General features: G+C 56.3%; 1 protein-coding gene across 1 annotated transcript; it reads right to left on the bottom strand.

The window, feature by feature from the left end:
- Window positions 1-441: 441 nt before the first annotated feature.
- On the bottom strand, window positions 442-16,834 carry CYGB (cytoglobin). The gene is made up of 3 exons (XM_010407543.4): window positions 16,317-16,834; window positions 5,871-6,102; window positions 442-5,189 (listed from the first exon to the last, which is right to left on the bottom strand). The coding sequence occupies exons 1-3, from the start codon at window positions 16,457-16,459 to the stop codon at window positions 5,025-5,027; spliced, it is 540 nt and encodes a 179-aa protein (XP_010405845.1). The 5' UTR covers window positions 16,460-16,834; the 3' UTR covers window positions 442-5,024.
- Window positions 16,835-19,239: the final 2,405 nt, after the last annotated feature.

Here is a 19,239-nt window from a genome sequence, read left to right as displayed (position 1 = left end):
CCAGGGACTGAGACGTGGAAAACTGGGCTGCTGCTGCTCAGGCAGCTGTTTGTTATTTTTACAGGCTGGGAACAGTCTCACAGTCCTTGGTGGTCGTGGCTGCTGCATGCTGTGGCCATCAGCAAGTATTTTGGACTGCTTGGACTGCCAAAAGCACAGGAATAGCTCCTGCTCCAAGGAGAGCCCCTGCTGGTTTGTACAACATACCTGGAAGCCAAGTGAAGAGCCTGGAGGAGGGGCAGACCCTTCCCTCCCCACCTGAGTGCACTGCTAATATGCCTCCAGCCACCTCTACCACCCTTGGTGGGCACATCCCCTCCCTTTGCTGCTGCTTTCCAGCCAAAAAGCTCTCTCAGAGTGAGCAGGAACCCCCAGGGGCAGCCCCCTGACACCCCTTCACCTCGTAGCCACCGCATCAGAAAGAAACCAAGCAGAGCGGGAGGGGGTTTGATTGATTTATCCACTGAAGATACAAGTTTCAGTTTAATAACACCATTTTGTCCGGTTACAAACATACTAAAAACCTACAAAAAGAAAAACAAGTTACACCCATATACACGGAACGCAGGTATAAAACCAGCACGGAAGCGCCGAGGAACACGAACATGAACAGGATCCGCAGCAGGAACAGGAAAGACACGGAGTTACATCAGACTGCGCCAGCTCACGTCTGTGGGTCACGCTGGGACTGGTTCAGACATACTAACAATTAGAGACAACTTCAGCTGTGGAAAATAATTAGCGCCGCAGCCCGGCAAAGAGGTCAGAGCCAGGCGGGTGGTTTTGTCCCTCCCTTTCCCTAAGTTGGTCCAAGGTCAGTGCATGGGTTTCCCTTTTCTCCCTCTGTCTGGCATCGATGGTGCTGGCCCCGAGCAGCCCTCGCTCCGACGTCCCCGCAGCAGGGCAGCTTCCCTACGGCAAGGGGCAGGGAAGGCTGAGCTCTGGCACCAGAGGCCAGCCAGGTGAAATCTGGTCCCCACTGAAGTCGCTGGGCACGCTCCAGGGAATGGGGAGATGCTGTGACCTCTTTCCTGGGACAAAGTGGCAGAGATGCGAGAGGATTCCCCAGGGAGAGCTCATGGCTCGGCTGCCTCGGGGATTTGTCACCCCCCAAGAGAAGATGAGGTTGGTGGCATAAGGCCCATAAGGGTCCTGGTGGTGCTGGGGGGTCTCTCTAGCTAGGTGTCTGCAGAGCTAAACCTGCCATGAATGTTGGGCATAGGAGAGGGAGATGGGGTGGGTGGGAGGGATCCATGCCCCGTCCCAACCCAGTGCTTCCCATTCCCTCCAGCGCTCAACTCCCTCTGACCAAATGTTGAGCTTCAGGGGAGGGGACAAGAGTTGGTTGACATGAGCGAGTGCTGCCAAAGAGAGCCAGGACGAGGTGCTCAAGGGGGACCCTGCTCCAGGGACGCTAAATCCCCCCCTCACTCAGCATTTCTCTGCCTCTGGCAGGGGGCACAAAGGCTTTCCCACCTGGATCACAGCTCCAAGCCCAGCCCTTGATGATAGTACCAAGGTGCTGGCTGAGCCAGGGGTTGGCTGGGGCTGGGGGACACAGGGAACCTCCACAGGGCAGGAGAGAGACCAACTGGCCCCCAACATGTGCTGGCATCATGCCCTGACCCCCATCTTCTCACCCATGAATCTTGGGGAAAAGACTTTGCAAGTTGATCCCTACCTGCCACCACCAAGGAGAGCAGAGCTCAGCCCAAAGTGCCCTTAGCTCAGCCTGAATGTGCCAGGAAGTGAAAGATCAAGCCCCAGAGAGCAAAACCTGAACAAAACGGGTATAAAGGGGCCCCCAATTGGCTGTGGTGGGATCAGGGGGGAGCAATGGGCTGGCAGCGACAGGGAATGGCTGTGCATGGATGTGTGTGTGCCGGGGAGCCGCGCACAGAGCCAGGACACAGCACCCCCCTTCCTGGTCTTCCACATGGCATTTATCAGCCCTGTCACTCTGGAATGGTACTTTTTCCTTATTCTGTTGATCTTCATCTCTCCCCAGATGAGAATGTTCCTGGATTTAAGCAATGCCTCCTCAGCTGCGGGCGGCAAAGAGGGGGCGTTCGCTTTATCTCCATCTCCTCCCCTCCCGAGCTTTGCCCTGGCCACCCTCCTGCTTCATGTTACTTCCTACGAAGCTGATAAAAATAAACTTGTTTTTGTTTGCATCTACTGGACTGGCCTGCAATTTGGCTGATGGGGAGCGGAGGGCGCTCCTCGAGGGACAGCAGCTGCACACATCTGGATGTGCTTTAGGAAAAAGTGCCTGGAAAAAACCCCAAGCCCAGCACACGCACGCGTGGGCGCACGAGGCCGCGGGTCAGCTTTTTCTAGGGATGTAAAAAAAGAAAGGAGAAACCAAGTGCCATTTAAAGGGGAGGTGGGGGGACCTGGCTGCTGCTGCTCCCCAAAAGCCAAGGCACACGGGTAGGTCGGGTAGGAACACGGAGAATTTCCAGGCGCTCCAAAGTGGCTTCTCTGCAGACTGGGAGCCCAGTTTTGGTTGTGGGAAGGGAGGGGAAGGGTTTGCGCTGCAAAAATAAAATTCCCACCTGGAGATTATTAACCGCAAAGGTTTATGTGCAAATTTTGTCTAAAGATGAAACATCCCTGTACGGAAACAGCCCTGGCCCAGCATCCGCAGAGCACAGGGAGTACGTGAACTCATCAGAAATATGTGCTGCTGGCCTCAAGGCCTTGGCAGGAGTCAGCAAAGCTGTGCTCCAGAGAGTCCCGTGATGTGCACACACAAATATCATCTAACAGTCTTGATCCAAGTGATCCCTCTCCAGTCCTGCACTGGAGGGAAGTCAATGGCTGAACAGGTTTTCCCCATCCATCCCTGCCCCGGGCAGCAGCAGCTGTTTGAGGGATGCCTCCACTGACACTCGAGGGACGAGCAGCCGCTCTGACACTCCAGTGTGAGCTGGAGGCAGCAGCTGCTGGCACCTTCGCCAGTGCAGGCTGGTGGGCTGAATTTTGGGGGTGCTGACTCTAACTGACAGCCCACCCCATGAGCAAAGCAGCATCACTTGTCACCCTGTGCCTGTCCCTTCCTTTTACAGCCCCTGGATCTTGCATGCTGCCATGCCAAGGACAGCTGCGCCCGAGCTGTTATTGCCACCCAGCTCTCCATGGATGCCCAGGACGTGCCTTTGCTCCAGGCTCCATTGCTCCTCTCCATCAGTGGTAGTGTGGGATGTAGGAAGGAAAGAACTGCAAGGCCAGAGTGGCTGTAGTGACATTATTGGAGTCCTGGGGCTATTTTGAGACACAATAAACCTGTCCCTGGGGATGATTAAAAGCACAGGTGAGCAAAGCAGGAGTTTCTGTCTGTCTGTCTGCTCTGGGGGAGGGAGGTCAGCCTGGGGGAGTGGCTGCTGCCCCCTCCAGCTGTGTCCCCACAGTGGGGGGATGTCCCCAAGGCAGCTGTGGGGATCCCAGTTGGAACCGTGGGCTGGTTGCCTGTCCAGCTGGCATCCAGGAGAGGAGCTGGTCTCTCTCAGGGAGCTGCCAGCTCTCCAGGACAGCAGTGGAGCGAGGCCAGAGGAAATCTCAGAAGGGAACCCTCCTCCCACTTCAACAGATAACATTGCCCTTAATGCTAGAGCTCTAAAAATAGCAGAGGCCTTTAGGGAAATATTGGGTGGCAAGGATTCCAAAGCTTCCCAGCACATCTGACATTTCATCCTCAGTCCTTTCCCAATCAGTTCCCAGAAATCTTATAAATCCAACCACATGTGGGCAGGAGGCAACGGGGCTGCTCCTCCTCCGTTTTCCATAAACGCAGGGGAAACTGAGGCACAAACCAGGCAGACTCACCCAGAAGTTCAGGAGGAGTCGGTGTTAGAGGCGGAATGAGTGCTCCAAGCCCTGCAGCCACGTTTTGGGGGGTGTGGGAAAAGCCTTTGTCAGGCACAGGCAGGAGCACTGCTGTCCCTGGGAGGGACACAGCTCCTGCAGGGGCTGATTTCTACCAGGCACTTTATTCAGAGGAACCCAGTTTCACCACGAGGGCAGGAATCTGCTCTGTACAAGGTATTTATTAATTTTAACAGAGAAGGGACCTTTCCTCACACCCAGAAATCCCTCCTAATATGTCCATGCCATCTTTCCCCCTCCTGGTCACAGCCTGATCCCCCTTCTCACTGAGAGGGCAGAGCTGGACAGACAGACCTCCACACACCAGCTGCCAGGGCAGTGGCACATCGTGTGCCACCCAAGCCCATCCTCAGGGAGCTGAAGGGCAGTGGGTGGACTCACCAGCTCCCCACGTATGGCACAGGCATCCCACCTACACACCATGCCCCGAGCCACGAGGGGAGGCAGCCCAAAGGTGTCCCCCTCCTTCCCACTCTCTCGTGCTGTGGGAGCACGTCCCTCCCACCCCAGGAGGGTTTGCAGCAGCCAGCCAAGGACAGGGACTGTGGGTGACAGGAGAGGTGAGGGCTGCTGCCCACCTGGAGCACAGGGTGATGGGCACCCAGAGTGGCTCTGGCTGCCGGCCCTGCCACGTGCCCGGTGATAGAGAAAGTGCAAAGCAAAGCATTCTCGGTGCCAGTCGGAGGTCTCCATGTGCGCCCCCAAAAACCAGGTTTACCCAGGGGCTTCGCATGGAAAATGAGGGTTGTGTTGTTCGGCGGTGAACAGGGCAGCAGCACTTGTGCAAGGGACTTTGAGATGGTGCGGGTGAGGTGCAGGGTTTGGGAGGTGGTGATGGACGGGCCAGGACAGGAAGATGGAGCCAACAACCAACGCTCTCCCCTCGCCCTCTGCATCCCCTTCCAGCATCCCCTGCAACTGCTTCACCCCAACCCACCCACACCCTTCATGGTTCTGTGGTTTTTTGGCTTAGATAGTTTGTTTTTAAACCCCATGGAGATCAAATTGTGACTTGGCAGCTGACAGAACTGGCCCTACCGGGCTCCCCGAACTGAGCAAAGATCTTGAGAAGAGACCAGAGTGAAGTCCTGGGGTGAGCGAAGCCCTCCCTGCCCCTCTCGTGGCCCCCTGGGCGCTCACAGGGTGGCAGTGGGGTACTGAGCCCAGCCCACCTCCTTGTAGGCCGCTGTCACGTGGGTGTAGATGAGGGTCTTCATCTTGGTCCAGGCTCCGTGTGCCTCCGGGGTGAAGTCGTTGGGGTATTCCTCAGCAATGACCTCCAGCATGACACCAGTGAGTTTCTGGGGGGGAGGCAGACAGCCAGCAAGGGGTTAGTAACTCTCCAGGGAGCTGCTCACAGCAAATTTAGCTTTTTCCTACAGAAACACTTAAGTCCTGCTGCTGTCTGTAGGACACAGATATCCTGGAGGTCTGTTGACACCCCTGGGAGCAGACAGGACAGGTAACCAGCCTGCCCAGGCAGCAAGGCGGAGACCCAGGCCTGAGGAGGGAGCTGCTTGCAGGCTGAAGCATCTCCCCAGTCTGGACACCTCAATTTATTTACAGAATCACAGAATATTCCGAGTTGGAAGGGACCCATAAGGATCATCAAGTCCAGCTCTTAAGTGAGAGGCCACATGGGGATCAAACCTGCCGTTTTGGTGTTATTAGCTCTAACCAGCTAATTAGCCAACTAATTGAGTCCCTGCTACCACGCTTAATTTCCAAAAGAAGCGGGACACAGCCAGGTGTGTTTCCCTGGGCAGGGGGAGGTACTGGGTGCTCTGGCATTGGCTGTGAGTGGGAACAGTGGTCTCCATGGGACAGTGTCACAGTGGGACACTGCAGCTGTGTGGGGAGCAGTCCCCACATCCAGCCAAGCTTCTCCAGCCAAGGAACAGGCAGCACCAGCTCACCACAGCTCCTCTTCCCCTGCCCTCTTCCTAAAGCAGCCCAAAGATTATTTTGCTCCTATCCTTTACCTTAAAGTAGATGGGCTCCACTTTGTGCTTGAGGGCGTGGGCCTTGCCCACCAGGGCCAGGACAGAGGAGACCTTTTCGGAGTCGTTGAGGTTCTCCACCACGGTGTTGATGGCCCCCATGACCCTCCGAGCGTGCTTGCGCAGCTGCAAGCTCCTCTCCATCTCCAGCGGGTCCTCCATGTGCTTGAACTGGCTGAAGTACTGCTTGGCCGAGGGGAAGTTCACAAAAAACCTTCCAGAAAGAACAGACACGAAATGCCATCAGGAGGGGCAGAGCAGGCTGAGGGGTTAAAGCCAAGCACGGAGGGATGGAGATGCTGGAAGCCACCCCCTGCGTCTCACACAGCCAGGGCTGGTTTTCCTATCGAATTCCCCAGGAGCTGCAGCATTCAGCTGTCTGAAAACCAGCAGGTTGATGCCTTTCTCCCAAACCCCATCTGCTACAAGGTCAGCACAGCTGGATATTCATCCACAAAGCAGAGGCAAGGCTAAGTTCTTGATGCCCAGAGATGCCACCCAGGTGTGCCAGATGCTGGATATGTGCCCACATGCATCAAAACATCACGTCCTGCCTCAGAGAGCTGGAGATGAGCATGAAAACCTTTCTTTACCCCATTCAGCCTCTCGCTGCCCCTCTTCCTTGGTCCCATGGGCTTTATTTCTGCATGGTGACCCAGAACAGTGTCCCCTTGTCCAGGTTGCCTCCAGCTTTCATGGATCAGCCCCACCAGAGTCTCCAGCAGGACCTAAGGCTATGGCACTACTCATCTGTGACATTTCCCCCAGCACAAGGATACCCCAAACACTCACCAGCCCCTCTGGGGGGCCAGGGGATCCTCTTTTCTGCCAGATTAAATCAACCCCGATGAAATGCAGCTGAAAGAAATGAAGTTGCGATCGCAGCTGATATACTGAGCTCTCCAGGGAGGTGGAGGGCTGGAGGGGGCAGGGAGTGGAAGGGCACAAGGTGACAGGGTACCGGGCTGGAGCCACCAATGCCAACACCACCCATGCCAGCATTGCAGCTGGGGCTGACACCTGAGTCACATTAAACACCCCCTTCCACCTAATTTATGCAGGAGAGAACCACGTCAGCGTTTGTTCCCTGCTTTTGCCCAGCTCCCTCCCTCCTACAGGGCTCTCCCTGGCTCCTGGACTGGTGAAGGATGCTCAGGAGGCAGCAGAGTGCTCCCAGGCTGTCCCCCATCATTCCTGGCTCCAAGCAGACTGCATCCTCCCCTCCCCTAACCCCCTTCCCAAGCACCATCCCAGACCACGGGAACCTGAACCCATCCCACCTCTCTCTCCAACCATCACTGCTTGTCTCCAGAACCAGGTGGGATCCTCTTCCCCACTCACCACTCCATGAATAATCGCAATATTGAGTACCAGGCTCCTTCACCAATTTGTTATCCTCCTTTTTCCCCCCTCCCTTCCTTCCCCCGCTCCCTTGGCTTGTGAAAGCTTGGGGGCATTGCCAAGGAAGCGGCGTGAAGCAGCGCCTGGAGTGCACCGCCGCTTCTGTTGCTTCCCCAAGGCATCTGGGATTCATCAGATGGCCCAAAATAGGTTTTGGAGGTGTGAAGAGTGTGCCGAGGAAAGGGTGGGGGAGGAAGGAAGGTGGAAGGGGGGAGATAAGGTGTTGCTTTCAAAACCCAGAGGGGACCCATGACAAAACTCCTCTTGTTGTTGTGCAGCCTCCTCCCCCCGGCACGGCTTCTCCTGACACATCTGGTCCCTGTTGGGAGAAATCACTCCCAGGCCTGGCTGTCTCCAGCTCCTGCCACCACAGAGATGCTCAGTCCTTCAGCTCAGAGCTGTCAGAGAGGTGCTGGGGGATGGAGCTGGCCAGGGCTGCATGGATAGCATCATTCCCAGGATTTAATTTGTGGCATTTCCCCACAGAAGGGCAAACATTCCAGTCTGGTTTAATGGGACCATTTTTTCCAACGGGACTCAGCATCCCTCTGCCCCCATCCCATCTCCCCCCACCTCTATTCAAGCTGTTGCAGCTCCAGATGCCCAGCAAAGCCCTCCAGCTCCAACAGGGATCATCCTGCTGGGGTCAGAGTTAAGGGTTTTACCATCCCTGCTAGTGGATCTTTCCCGCTAACAGGCATCCCCCCAGGCGCTGGGAGCAGGGGATGTCACAGGAAGCAGGACCTGCTGCCCCAGCCAGGGGATGGAGGCTGCCAGCTGCTCCCTGCATGTCTCCACCTCTGAACCCCAAACCACGAGAAGCTCCCTGAAAAGCCGTATTTTGTCTCAGCAGAAGGGCAGGATGTCCTGGAGGCATGGGAAATGAGTTGAGAAAAATTCCTGCTCTGAAGCAGGAAGGGAATAGCAAGAGGGAACTGACCTCTGCATCACCAGGAATGCAGCGTGTCCCCAACAAGAGAAGGGCCAAAAGGAGACCCTGAGACCATCACCTCCACCTCTCCCCACTTTTGGCCAGATATGCCAGGAGCAAAGACTGGTTAAACCCCCAAAATACCCCAACCTGGGTGAGACTGGACCAATGAAGGATCCGAGTACTTGGTTTCCAACCTTTCCCTGCTTTGCAGACCCTCAAACTGGCGGCCCCACAGGAGCTGAGCCCAGCAGCTTTCCCAAGGGATCTGCCATCAGGACAGCAGCGATGCTGGGGATGGAAAAGAGCAAACCCTCAGCTCAGTCCTGTGTCTGCTGGATTTCCTTGGTGGAGAACTGAAACAGAGGAGCCCAAAACCTCTTTGCTTCAAGCAAACCCATGGATGGCCAGAGACCTGCAGCCACCTCTCCCTGGAGAGCAGCAGGCACATGCAGCAAGAACTTTTACCTGGAGCAAATATTGGACCTGTCAAACCACAAAGAAGAGGGAAGGAGGCTCACTCAGTGGTAGTTGTTAATAAACAGAGAAGATTAATCTAACACAAAGGTTAAATATAACCAGAGGAAATGAGAAAAAAAAATAAAAGGAATAAAATAACTCAAACAACAGTGAGTTAGAAGAGGTGTTGGTTGGGGTTTTTCCATCTACAGATAATTTTGAGAGTTCAAACCTCTCGGGCTCTGGAATTTTTTTGGATCATTATGCGCGCGTGTGTGGTTTGGGCTCTTTTTCTCCATCAGAGTCATTAAAAGATGATATTTACCATTGCATATCACACAAAATGATGATTGATAGGAACCAGATGCCTGCACACCGATCTCATTAAATTTCTTTTTAAGCGATTCCATTCTGCACCCGCTAATTTGTACTCTGCCAGCTACATCTGGACCCAGCGGACAGGATGTCAGGATTGCTTTTCCTCTCTCTTTTGCCCTTGTAACAACTTTAAGGACACAACCATTCCCAGTAGCAGAGCCAAAGGAAATAATTAAGGTGCAAACCCACTGCAGTTACTGGAAACCTGTTTTCTGTTAAGGAGGAGTGGCTCCTCCATCTTCCCCACCTTCCTCCCTCTCCCCAGAGCAAATCCTGCATGGAGGAAATCTCCAAACCCAGCCACCTCCTTGCCTCCCCAGCTGGAAAGAGGACACCTGGATGCTGCTTGGTCCTCCTGAGCATCTAAACCCTTGATACTTCACCTACCTTGTTTGCAAACCATGGGGTGAAAATACTCCTGAACCCTCAGATCTGCTGGGAAGCTTCAGCTGAACCCCAGCCAGCACTTGGAGCCTGCTTTTTTCTAGGTTTCCACAGAACCAGTTAGGTTGGAAGAGGCCTTTAAGATCACCAAGTCCAGCTCTTAACCCAGCACTGCCAAGCCCACCACTAAAACACGTCCCCAAGTGCCACATCTACACATCTCTTCAATCCCTCCAGGGTTGGTGACTCAACCTACCAATGCTTTCATGTTTTCTCTCGCCTCATCCCTCTACGTGGGAGAAACTCTAAGGCAGCCTGGAGCCTCTCCGTGTCCCTTTTCAAACCTCTCCTTCCAACTCCTCTCTGCTCGGGTGCCTACAAAGCAGCTGATAATGGGTAGGCAGGTGGTGTGTGATGCTGCTATTTATTATGCCGAGGGCTGTCTCACCGCTTCGCCTGCACGTTCCCCCTGCTCCTCCCAGACACCTGTAGCCCATCATCCCCTTTTCAGGCTGGGGAAAGGCTCTGGGTGCTGCCTGGGTGTTTACCCAGCCCAGGACGAGGAAGGTCTCAGCCGTGTCAGTGCCACAGCTCAGCAAGATGGGAAAAGGCAAACCTAATGAGCAAGAAGAGGATTGTGCCTGCCTGCTCCAGTGTCCTGCCTCTGAAAGCTCCTGGACAGGTGGAGATGGTGGTGGGCAACATCTCCAGCTCCCTCATAGGAGGGCTGGAGGGAAAAGGGCCGAGCCCCCCATCCACACACTAATGCTAAATTCAAGTTCTTCTACAGCTGAGAGAAACGTGGAGCTGGTCTTCCTTCAGGTGAAGCCTGCACCCCGCTGCAAAGCCTTGGGAGCAGAATCCAGCACAACACAGAACCGTGCTTGGAGGCCGTAATGCCCCAAGGCAGAGGGACCAGGACACCCCAGTGAGGCTGGGAGTGGATTCAGCGGCAAAGATTCCACCAAATACATTTGGACATGAGCTAGAAACCCCCAGGGGCATCTGCTGCTCGCTCCTGTGTGCACAGCTCACACCTCCAAGTCCTCACTGCTGGTGTTTTCCCCAAGCACATGTGTGGGTTCAGCCCAAAGGCTTTTGGCTGCATGGATGAACCCTTAGGGTAGGGGTAAGGACAGCTGTCATCAGAGAAGTGAATTAACAGTGCCCAAGTGGCTTTCCCAAATGTCTCTGGATACCTACCTCCCCTGGAGTTGGAAGAAGACCCCTGGCTGGGTAGAGAGGTGGGTAACACACATCCACAAGGATGCAGCCCATGTTCCACTAAAACGGAGAACCTCTGTGTTGCTGGTGTCCACCACCACCACCCCCTCTCCCATCCAACGCTTCCACGGCGATTTCCAGCAGCCCCGACTCAGCCCGGCCTGTGCTTGGGCAGGATCGCCAGCCAGCCCAGCCTGCATTCTGCGTTCCCCAGGCACCCTCAGCGCCTGCCAGCCTTGCCAGGGCTGTCCTGACATTTCCCTGCCGTTAATGAGCCCTGAAGCTGCACAGGCGAGCGCTCGCCGAGCCGCGTCCGGGCGCGGCCCCGCTCCGCCGCCGCAGCCCCATTAACGGGGCGGGCTGGCAGAGCCGAGACCTGGCCCTCGCCGCCGGCTCTGGAGGAGGGATCATCACGGCTGGAACCGACCCATCCTTAGCCACAGCCAGAGAAACTGGCCGGGGAAACTGCTCGCCCTCTGTGTCTTTCCTTGCCGTGGTCACCTTGGATGTCCTTGCCGCTCTCGGGGTGTTGAGTGGGATTTTTCTATCCCCACGTGGCTTGCAAGTGATGCAAGGGCAGCACGGGGACAGGGGACACGGGAAAGGCTGTTCTCTGGACATCCCAAGAGCTGCTGGCAGCCCCGAGGTCGTGGTTGGTACGGGGTGTGCCACAGGGATCCCCACACAGCTGCCTTGGCCATGAAGAAGCCAAAGGGGCTGGTCCCGGGAGCTGTGACCAGTGAGACAATGCAGCCGTAGGAGAAGGGGCTGTTTGAGACTGAGCTTACTAAACCCTCACTCGCCCCCTTACTGCTCATGGGGAGGTTGTTAGGTTGGGAAATGTCCCTTATGTGTGCCTGTGCCAGCAGAGCAGAGCCCTGCTGCTCTCTGGCTCTCCTTGTCCCCAGAAAGAACGTCTCCCCAGCTTGACCACAACCATTCACGAGCATGGAACAAACCGTGGGACAGGGACTCTGCTGCCGGTCTTTTCAGGGGGCCCTTTTCAAAGAGAGATATTGCATCTCTCTGAGCCACTTTGCCCTGAAATGTGTCCTTCACCAGGCAGCAACGGAGCCTTTCCCTATGGACACCTCTGCAAAACACATTGGCTTTGGGGCTAGCTGCAAAATCACTTCTTTAAATGCCATTTTTGGGTAGATTCAGCCCATACTTTTTCGATTCAGCTGAAAAAAAAAGGGTTTCTGCATTGCCAGACTCATTACTCAGATTTTTTGCTATTTTAACCTAGAACTCACAATAACGTCTGGCATCCAAGGAGTGCTCTCATATTTTAAAGCTCTTTGCAAACTGTCTGAATCCAGGTGTGTTTGCTCAGACTAAGCAGCTGTCGAAATCCAGGGGCCTGATCCTGCATTGGCAAACCTTTTGCTTCCCCTCCTACATCTCTTGAGGGGGAAAGAGCACACCAGGAGTGATGGAGAAGGCGGAAATTTGGAAAGCTGATGGATCTGAAGTGCAGACGGAGTGAACCGTGGTGAAGCCCTGTGGAGGTGGCACAGCCTGTGGTGGCTGAGCCAGGTTGCGTTGCCTGCACTCGGCACAGCATTAACATTTGGTGCAGGTTCTCCTGGGGTCTAACAGAAACTATCCCTGGGTTTTATCCCCTGCTGGGATCCATAAAGTTTTGTGGTCCCACATCTGTGCCTGTGGTACGTGTGTGTGGGTGTGGGAGCGAGCGCGTGCGCCGGCCAGGACAGGCTGTGTTTTTAGCCCTGGTGTCCTGGGCTTAGTCGGGATCTGCAAAGGATTTGAGAGTCCCAAGCCCCCTCTGGGTGCTCTCAGCCCCTGGGTGCTGCGGAGGGCTGGGCCAGCCCCGGGTGTTCGCATCTCCCAGCCCTGTCTCGGAGTGTTGCCAATGAACTGTTGGAAGGGGAAAAGGGGGATCTTGGGGAGGGAGGGCCATGTGCTGGAGGGGCTCCTGCACTGTACAGCAAGGGCTAGTGCAGGTTCTGAAGGTTGCCCTGCTCCCCTGGCTCACCTGAGCTCCCTGCTGTGAGCTCTGTGCTGAGGGAGGGTTCAAAAAGTACTCATTCCTAAATAACAGATGGGGAAACTGAGGCGCAGCAATGAGCCTGGGTGTCATGGGGAGGCTACGGAAGAGCTTCAGCCCAGGGCTCCCAGCTGGCCCACTTGGGAACCACTCAGCCAGGAGGCACAGCCCCCTGCGAGCAGCTCCAGGCTCCAGCTCCAGCCCCAACTCCTGCTCCAGCTCCAGCAAGGGTTAAGGCAGCTGTGAGATGGAGCCTGCAGAGGCCCCTGAGCTCCCGAGGAGGAAGATGAGCGTGGCGAGGAGACTCTGCTTCCTCCGGGGCGAAGCTCCCCACCGAGGAAATTGTCAATTAGCGACATAGTTTCAACCACAGAGCGCAGATTCCCAGGATCCGGTGGCTGCTCAGCCGTTGTCCCCATTATCCGTGTTTGTGTCCCCCGGGGTCCCAGAGCCCTGTGAGATCAGGGACCCATCGTGCCAGGGCAGGACCCCAGGGGCTTGCTGTGGGTTCAAGCACCAGCAGCAGCCACGAGGGATGGGAACGTGATGCCCAGCTCTGTGCCTCAGTTTCCCCATCTGCAAAGCATGGAAAGGCTGGGAATGGAGGGGTGGGGTGCTCGTTAGGGGCAGAGGGAGCTGGGCTGGGTTCCTGCAGGATGGCAGCACTGCAGACCCCTCATCACTGCCTTTTGGGGGGCAGTGCTGCCCCCCTGCCTCCACCCTGGATCACGCCCCAGATTCATTTCAGAAGTGCTGCAACCCCCCAGCCCTTCCCACATGGGAAAAAGTAATTCCGTGCCCTCAGCAGCTCTGAAGGGATGGAGGGGGGATGGAGCAGGCAAGCAGGGAGAGACCCTCTGCCACCAGACACAGCTGAGTGCCTGGTCACAACCCCGACCAGAGAAGTGCTGACAGATTTACCTGCTCTCACCACTCTGCCTGTGGGGGTTGCATCAAAGGGGGTCCACAGCCACGCATCTCCCTTCCTTCTCCCTGGCCACACCTGTGCAAACCCCTTTCTGCCTCAGTTTCCCCAGCTAGGTGAGCAAGAACACCAGGCGGGCACTAGTGAGGCAGAGGCTGACTGGGGCAGCTCCCAGCCCCCGGCACGTTGTCTGCGTGCCCACCCAAAATGGGCTGGGCGGGTCACCCCGCACCGACCCCACCGGCAGCCGCCCACTGCCCCCTCCCCATCCCCGACCTCTGGAGCTGCTGAATCATGTCTTGGGAAGTGGCTGCCGCCGGCCCGGGCTCCCGGCCGCCTCCACGCATGACCCACTTCTCCCGGCGGCTGCTGCCAGCTGCGAGCGCAGCTGGGAGAGCGGCAGCGCCGGTGCTCCAGCCCCGGCCAGGGCTGCCCTGCTTTCCTCCGGCACGTGCTTCCCCAGGGAGCTCAGGTGCAGCTCAAAGCTCACAGCGGGGCTCAGGGCAGCGGCACAAAGCCCTCTTTGGGGACAGGGCTTGTGACCGGGGGACAGCTGTGCCATGCGGGTGCAGGGGAATGTGCTGCTCCAAGAGGTGCTGCTGGAGGGGATGGTACCTCTCCCAAATTGCATCACTATCCCCAGGGACATGCACCGAAAGGCCAGACCTCACTTTAAGCATCCCAGGGAAGCTCTGGCTGAGGGAGCAGGTGGTGGGTTTAGCTGGGATGTGCCAGGGTGCGTGCCATGACTAAGGATGAAAAGGTTCCCAAGGAGCCAGGGTTCACCCTAGCAGGCAGCTCTGTCCTGCTCTGTTGTCACAGCAGGAGAAAACCTTCACCACAGTGCCACAACTCTGCCTGGATAAAAAAAAATCCCAAACTGGACCAAAAACTTCTACTGGGAAAGTTTGAGTTGGGACCAGAGCTCGGCCACACAGTCCCCATTGCCACACCTCAATGCCCCTCATGCCCAGCCCTGCTCTGAGCTCCATGGGGGCTCCAAAGGCAATGAGCTGCCTGGATGAATCCCCCATGGCATTGCCATGAGTCCCTCGGTGCCAGCAGTGGGCACACAGCCACTCTCCTTGTGTCTGCGGGCAGTGGGCACCTGGCAGTGCCGGCAGATGGGGCCATGGCCTGATCCGGGTGCTGGGCAAGGGGCTGGCCATGCGTGGCTGGTGGCCAAACCCCGAGCTGAACCTCATGGGATGGGGCTAAGGGGGATTTTGTAACCTCCAGATCCCTGCCAAACTCAGTCCAGGTAGGTTTGGTGTCCCCAGCCCCGGGGCTGTCACACCTCCTGACTGCCCTGGTTGGCTACACGGGGTGGGGGCCATGGGAGAACGGGCTCGGCCATCATCTGGCTCTGAGAGAAGGAAATGTTTGTGAACGAGGTGGAGAGGGGGGGTCAAATGTCATTTTGGAATCTGCAAGGGGGTCTTGGTGAGAAAATCCCATTGCAGTGCTGGCAGCGAGCCTGGAGGGGAACTGGCTCTGCTCATGGTGATGTCCAGGGAGGCTCTGCTCCCTGCATACCCTGTGGGCTCGGGGCTTTAGCTTAGTCTGTTGGAAAACTTTCAGATGATTATTAATAAACAGCACATCCATCCAAGGGGTTCCCTGCGCACCCACAGTCCCCTGCTGCAGGAGGAAACTGGAAGGACACAACCCAGTCTCTGGCCTCCCACCTGGGGTGCCCGGTGTTTGGTCCAGGTGGGAGTCTGACCAGGGACATCCCAGCATTACTGACCCCAGCGATGAGTGGTGTGACTCTCTGGACAGCACCTTTGCTGTTTGCCAATAGATCATTGAGGCCATCTCACCTGCCCCTCTCCTTGCCCTGCCCGTCCTCCCATCCCTTCTCAAACAAGGAAACGGCCTGTTTGTGCCATACCCCACCGATACCCCAAACTCCCAGTGGCAGTGGGACCCTGTGGGATTTCCACTCGGCGCTTTCCCGGTCTACCTGGACATGGCTGTACTCCCAGACAACACAAAAACCCCCACCTGCGTCTGCTCCTCACCTCCAGAGCATCTCCCCTGCTCTGGTTGCAGGTGCAGAGCTTCGAGCTGCTGTCTGTGCCCCATGGCCATCGGGAGATGCTCTGCACCCCCTTCCCGGGGCTGCTGGCTCCCTGTCCCCCCACTGCCCCCTCTCCCGCCCGTGCCCCCCACAGCCCCCTTCCACCGCCAACTTCAGCGCTCTCCTTCCCGCCGACGCTGCCGCCGGAGGGACAGATGGTGCCCTCGGAGACACACCTGCTTGGGTTTTATCTTGGCTCCCAACTTGCATTATTTCACCCGCCAGCCTGCTACGTACCCGTGCCATCCGCACGCCGCTCCCTGGGGTGGGGGGGCAAAAACCCCAGATCCCCAACCCACCCGCAGCCGGGGCTGAGCTCCCCCCGCCTCCGCCGCCCCCCCAGCCCCGGCCGCAGGTTAAGGTGACCTTTGCATGGAAGCAGCGTCCCCCAAAGTCCCCGGCAAGGCTCCCCCCGCTCCCCCCGCCGCTGCCACCCGGGCTCAAAGGTGTGGGAATCCGAGGAGCGCTGTGAATCCCTGCTCCCAGGCAGCAAATACACCCAGCCAGCTCCCCACTCGCTGTCATTCATCTCCACTCAGTTCTATATATTGTTCTGCCTCTTTCTCAGCTATAAAGAGATTCAGTTGCATTTGCTGCTTCTTTTTTTTTTTTTTGGTTTGTTTTTCAAATACCTGATGAGTATGGAGACCCCAACGTCCTCGCAGTTTGCATATACTCTGCTCCATATCTCTTGAATAACCTTTTTTTCTGCGTCTGAAATCTCTTCACTTCTTTCCCATCTCTCAATCTCCATTTCTCCCTGGACTTTCTCCATGAAAAACAGCCGGCAGGATCCTCCGGGAAGCCAGGAGGAGATAAAGAGAGATGTGTGTTAGCGGGTATATCCTGCGAGAGGAGACAAGGTGTTTGCTCGGCGGCTCTGCGACGTGTGGATGTGGATGGATGTGTGTGTGTGCGTGTGTGTGAGTGCAGCTGCCTGTCGGCGTGTTTAGATATTGAATTTAAAAAATATCCCGGAGGAAGGATGCGTGCGATTAGATTTGAGATCTCCTAGTGCTGTCCATGGCTGTAGTTAGCTTCAGCTCGCCTCGGATGTGTGTGGCTGACTGACGAGGAACTGCCTAAAAGTAAAATATTCAAAGGCATTGCAAGACCAGCCTCTTCACCAATGTGTGAACGTGAGCTCACTTTCTCCCTCTCTCCTCCTCTCTCCCACTCCTCCCTCCTTTCCTTTTTTTTTTTTTTTTTTTTTTTTTCTCCCCGAAAGGGAGGGATGAGAGAGATGTTCTGGGCAACATCAGGACGGTGCTGGCGGGGGGAGGTAGTGCTTCAAGTTTTTTTTTCCAGCCCTTTGTAAACAGCTCAGAGGAAATTCAGAATCCAGAGTGCTGAGTTAAAGTTAGCCCAACCGCTGGCTGTGCCGAGTTCTGCCCCGGCTCTCCTCTTTGCGCTCCCTGATTTTGCAGGAGGTGCTGTTTGGAAGGACAGACCCTCGCTCATCTCCAATTCTCGGGCTGCAGAGACAGTCGGGGTCGAGCGGGGAGCACGAGGCACCCCCACTGCGAGGATCCCTCTGCCCCCCAAAAGAGATCAGGGTCTGTCCCACGGGGACTTTTTAATGCTGAGAATTTGCTCTCCCTTCTTTGTGGCAGGACCCGGCTGAAAGGGATCCCGAGTTAAGGCACTCGTGAAATGAAGGTATCATTGTCACTCCGCGATTGCATCGCTGCTGGCAGCGCCTTGGCAAGGGAACACCTCCTCTCCAGGCTTCCCGCCGCCTTCGTGGGTGTGCTTTTGGGGCTGGTTTTTACCCAAATGTCATTCCCAGCTCCCTGACAATCCGGCATGTTAAACCCACAGCGCGGTCCATTTGCACAGAGAGCAGGAAAATCCTCCGGAGCCGTGTAATAACCGCGAGTCCCCCAGAGGGGGATCGGAGACAAGCGAAGCAGCGGCTGTGCCCCGCCGCCTCCCGCAGCCGCTGCGCACCCCGGCAGGGCGGACGGGCAGACAGACGGACAGACGGACAGACGGGCTGCGGGTGCCGCTCTGACGGCCTGGGGGCGGCTGCGCCCCTGGAGGGGCTGGAGCTTTGTTACTGCAGAGCTGTCGAGGCTTTTTGCTGTGTTTCTCCTCCAAACCAGCCTCGGCCACCTCCCCGTTAGCAGCCGCCAGACTGGTGGTGTCAGCAAATTTGCTCTTGCGGAGCTAATGAGAGCTGGTGGAGAACAGGCTGCCCACAGATCCCCCACTGTGGGTCCCCCAGGGAATATGTGCTGGGACACACCGGGAGCCCCACGGATCCATGAACCGCTGAGCTCGAGTGCAAAGCTCAGCTGCGAGCTTCTGAACCCACCAGAGTGACAACAGAGCAGTGCGGCCAGCCTGACCTGGCCAGAGGTCAGGAATTGTTCAGTAACACCACCAGCAGCTGCTGAATCATCAGATTTTCACCAAATTGGTGGAAATTGGATTTACTTTGTGTCCATTAGCCACTGGGATGAGCAGCCATGAGCCCCAGCTCAAATATTAGCTACAGTGTCCCAAGGTGGTCACCAGGCAGCAGAGAAACCTCTCTGGACCCGGGTTGGCACAGCCAAGCTTATCACCTTCCCTTGAGGTGCAGGGGAAGAGGTGCTTTAGACCTAGCTGAAACCCGGAGACACACAGCTTAAACCCAGAACAAAGCTGCAGTGCAGTGCAAGTACTTTCAAAAAGGGGAAAAAATCAAATTCTGACCAATATGAGCACTGGGGGGATAATCTGAGTGGAGCGTTGGTTATCACTTGCTGTGTGTTTAAAGAAAAGGAATCTTCGATGCTTTTGTACCTGGTGTCCTAGCCCACGCCGGGCTCGCAGCCTGGCACCTGGTTCCTGGGTGCAGAGGGTGCCCTTCCTCGCTCCCTGGCACCCGGAGTCAAAGGGTGTGGGCTCAAAAGTCTCCACTTAGAAATATTAAAATATTAGAAAATATTAGAAAATATTAGAAAATATTAGAAAAGTAAGTGAGAAATCCCCCAGCCTTTTCCAGGTTTCTGCCTCCCCCTCTGGGCTCCTCAGGTCTGGCCCTGTCAGGAGCCCAGCCCCATTCCCAAGTGCCATCCTGCTCCACAAACAGGAGATGGGGAGTAAAGCTGTGGTGATTCTCCGCTGCCTCAAAATCCCAAACGATCCCAACAGCCCTGCATTTCTGTGTCTCGTCCCAGACATGGGACATAAATCAAGGGCAGGAGTGCAGGCACACGCTGTCACGTGCCTGCCACCCGTTTCCATGGTTTCCCATGAGTGTTGCTCTCAAGGGCTTGGGGTTAGGAGGCGACTTGTTCCAGAAGGAGAAAGATGCTGCGGTGACACCATTGCTGCCTGCTGGCCCAGAGGGGAGCTCAGCACAGTGCCTGCTGCTCAGACAGGGCACTCCAGGGCCATGGGGCTCAGGGAGGGGGACAGAGAACATTGGTCCCCATGGCCAGTGCAGAGACTGAGACGGGGTCAGCCTGCATAATCCATATTGAAGAAATCAATCCATCTCTCTCAGATCCTGATTCAACACCCTGATCCCTTTCCCCTCACCAGCTGAGCATCACAGCCCTCCTG

The sequence above is a fragment of the Corvus cornix genome, chromosome 18 (genome assembly GCF_000738735.6).
Source record: "Corvus cornix cornix isolate S_Up_H32 chromosome 18, ASM73873v5, whole genome shotgun sequence".
Lineage (NCBI taxonomy): Eukaryota > Metazoa > Chordata > Aves > Passeriformes > Corvidae > Corvus > Corvus cornix.
This window is presented reverse-complemented; position numbering and strand designations above follow the sequence as displayed.